The sequence below is a fragment of the Corvus brachyrhynchos genome, unplaced genomic scaffold (assembly GCF_000691975.1).
Source record: "Corvus brachyrhynchos isolate BGI_N302 unplaced genomic scaffold, ASM69197v1 scaffold95, whole genome shotgun sequence".
NCBI lineage: Eukaryota > Metazoa > Chordata > Aves > Passeriformes > Corvidae > Corvus > Corvus brachyrhynchos.
The window spans coordinates 1409328-1412490 of record NW_008238347.1 but is presented as its reverse complement, the minus strand read 5'-3'; the positions used below and the strand labels follow the sequence as shown (position 1 = coordinate 1412490).

General features: G+C 50.5%; 1 protein-coding gene across 1 annotated transcript in view; it reads right to left on the bottom strand.

Annotated features, from left to right (window-relative positions):
- The window catches only part of LMCD1 (LIM and cysteine rich domains 1), a 12271-nt gene extending 10781 nt beyond the window's left edge, over window positions 1-1490 (bottom strand). Inside the window, exon 1 of the mRNA XM_008634473.2 lies at window positions 474-1490. Within this exon, the coding sequence (XP_008632695.1) occupies window positions 474-562 (89 nt within the window). The 5' untranslated portion in view covers window positions 563-1490. The remainder of the gene's footprint in view (window positions 1-473) is intronic.
- Between the last annotated feature and the right edge of the window lie 1673 nt (window positions 1491-3163).

The following is a 3163-nucleotide window of genomic DNA, read 5'->3' as shown; positions in this document are numbered from 1 at the left end:
ATGGTGTCAATAAAAAAAAAAAAAAAAAGTTGTGCTTCCACCAAATGAGTGTTTTAAAGTTTGGATTTCACACAGCTGAGTTATCACAAGTGGGAACACAGCTGGACCACAGCCTCCCTGCACCACCACCACAGCCCACGCAGCCTGGGGAGCCCGTGCTGCTCCTCAGGAGCAGAGAGGAGCCCAGTGTTTGTGAGGCAGCTCAGAGGGCACCAATTCTCTTTTAATTACTGACACCTGGACGTCTGCATTCCATTTTAAAGCCCCTTTGTAGTCCTGCTGGGGCAGGGAGCAGCCCCTGCCCTGCTCTGAGCCAGGCACTGTCTGGTCTGCTCCCACCAGCTGCTGCTAACAGGGCCTATTTACCCAAATTTGTGTTTTTAAGAGGAAAAACTGGAAATAAAGTATCAAATAATGAGATGTTCTGTCACTAAGCACGTTTCAGTCAGGATGCAGGATAGGACCAACGTTACCTCCAGGAGTGTGGCTCGAAGCCCGTGCACAGCCCTCTGCAGCGCAAACAAGGCACACCTCTTCCCATCTGTGGCTGGCTCCCCGACATCTGGAAAAGAGCAGGACACCGGGCTGGAAAGGCTTTAGCCTCAGAGGCTACCTGAGACAGCCCTGAGAGTGTATACTGTCCTTCAGACAGGCATTTCTTCAGCCATTCCTTGTGTCCCAAGAAGCCTCCGATCTCCCAAACACCATATGACCATATCCATGCAACCCTGATGTGAGTTTATTTAAGGATGCTCGGGATGAAGGTTTTCACTTCCAAGTGAGGGAAGATGGAGGGGCTGGCACATCAAACCCAGTGAACCTGCCCACACACTGGACAGCCACCTTAACCTCATCCACAGAGACCTCAGGTCTCATTTAAGGGCAGTTTTGATCCAGTCTGTAGGGTTCATATATTGCACATGAATCTGTGCAAGTCAGAAGATCAGGCAGGAGACACGGAGATGCGCTGCCATAACCTGATGCTAAACTTGCTTTACTGCACCTTGGACCTCCTTGGTCTTTCTCCAAGTGTATTTTGGGAATGTGGCATGTTTCCATGCCTGTGGCACTGGACTTCATGGGTGGTTTCCACAGTGAACAGGAAATACAGTGGGGAAATGCTCTGGGGAGGAGAGGTGGTGGTGGAACGACATGGGGGGCTGTGGTTGTGCTGCCTTTTTTGCTGCTCGCTGAAAACAGACGAAAGTCACTCATCCATGGGTGTTCACTGCTGCAGAGACATCCTAACAACCTCCCAGCAGGAGAAAGACGAGCAAAAATCCACACCAGGAGCCAGTAACATCAGAAAATAAACCTAGTGTCTGCCCCATGAATTTATCAAACATGGCTTTCTGAATGTGAAGAATGCAGGGGGTACAGCAGGAGACAAAAACAAAATGCTGCAGGAGGCATCAGGGCAAGGTGACACCACCAGACACTGAATTTATCTCAGCCTGGATGTTTATACAGGAGCTGTCAGGCTCCTGCCTGAAAGACATGCTTGTTCCCTGTAAAAATGAGCTGAAGGAAAACAAGGGCAGTCCCAGGCCCAGCAGGAGCAATGGCAGCACCACGGCAGCGTCACCCCAGCCCAGCACATCTGACCCTGTGCAGTCAGAGATCAAAGCACACGGCTTAACCCACCCTCCAGCACACCCCACACCTTTGGGCCCCAGGAAGCACTGCCAAGTGTCAGGGTTGGGCAGGTTTCTGACCACTCTGGGCATCACAGGTGGCATTTCCCATTAGGGCCTGGGAACACGCACAGGTCTCGCAACTCCCGGCCTTTTTTGGGCCATTTACCAGATTTTGTAGAAGGTTTTTAATCTCTCTTGAGACCTGAGCTTGTTCTAGGAACTGACGATCCAGCTGTGCACACACCTTGAGAGCCTGTCTGACTCAGAATATCTGACATGGGAGGGACCCACAGGGATCATCCTCTTGCATCTCCCTGCTCCAGGACAGGCTCAGGAGCTCAGACCCCGGCAGAGCACGGGTGAGGCTGTGGAGGTGCCCAGTGCTGGAGAGGGCTGGTACCTGCCCATGCAACCTGACCCCAGTCCCTGCACTGTCACAGTCCTTCATTACAAGGTCATGCACTATTTAAATCGCTCTTTGGCACCTCGGAAGAGGCTGTCCTTGCCAAAGCCTATTTTCAAAGGGACAGATCAACAGCAGTGGAAGAACTGAAGCCAAAGAACAGATGCAGCTCCCCAGCCCCGTGGGGACCATGGGCTGACCCAAGCTGTGTCCAGCAGCTCCAGGCTCTGAATCTCTGTTCAGAGGCAAACCCAGTGATGATGCTGGCAGCCCTCCTTCCTCCTGCTCCCTCCTACATCCACCTGTCCCACTTCCAGCACCAGGCTCCTCAAAGCTCCTGCATGGACCTGGGGCACCCTGAGCTCTCATCTGATGTTCAAACTCCTTCTGCAGCTTTTGGGAGGAAAAGGTTACTTGATGGCACTCAGGAAAGATATTTCACTTACTTGGAAAACACGATGTTGCTAACAAATACAAAGTTTTTATAAACAGATGTTCTAGAAATGACCAGATGTTTGTCTGCCAATTTCAAGGTAGATGACAGGACTTTACATGCCTTTTTTTCTTGCCCAGAACCATTAAATCTCCACACAAGGCTGCTCATCCTGGAGAAATCCATCCCAAGGGGTAGGGAATGGTCTGTTTCAGCTCCCTTTGCCCCAGGACTGCTGTTTTATTTCTGCCTCACCTTTCACCTGTAATTTTCATCTCAATTTTCACCTGCAGTTTGTCCCAATATTTTGAAGCCAATGAAAAGACCTCTTACCCTCAGAGTTCATAAAAATACATCTTAAAAATGGCCCTAACATGCCCAAACACTCCCCTCTGCCTCTAATATCCAAACACAGGATGTTCTTGGTTCTTCAGCCATGTGCCAGCTCTCCAGGACAGATAAAGACACGGAGGATTCCCACAGGCCACTCACAACCCTGCCAGTTCTGGAGCCATGTGCCAGGTACCCACTGACTGCTGGGGCTTAGCTGACTCTGATCTTAGTGAGCCAAACAGGAGCTGAGTATCAGCAAGGGACTGCGAGGGGTGGTTTATCTAAAACATAAACATCTGGATTAAAGGAACTCATTTGGAAAAGGTTCATTACACACAAGGGAAAAGGCACAGGGAG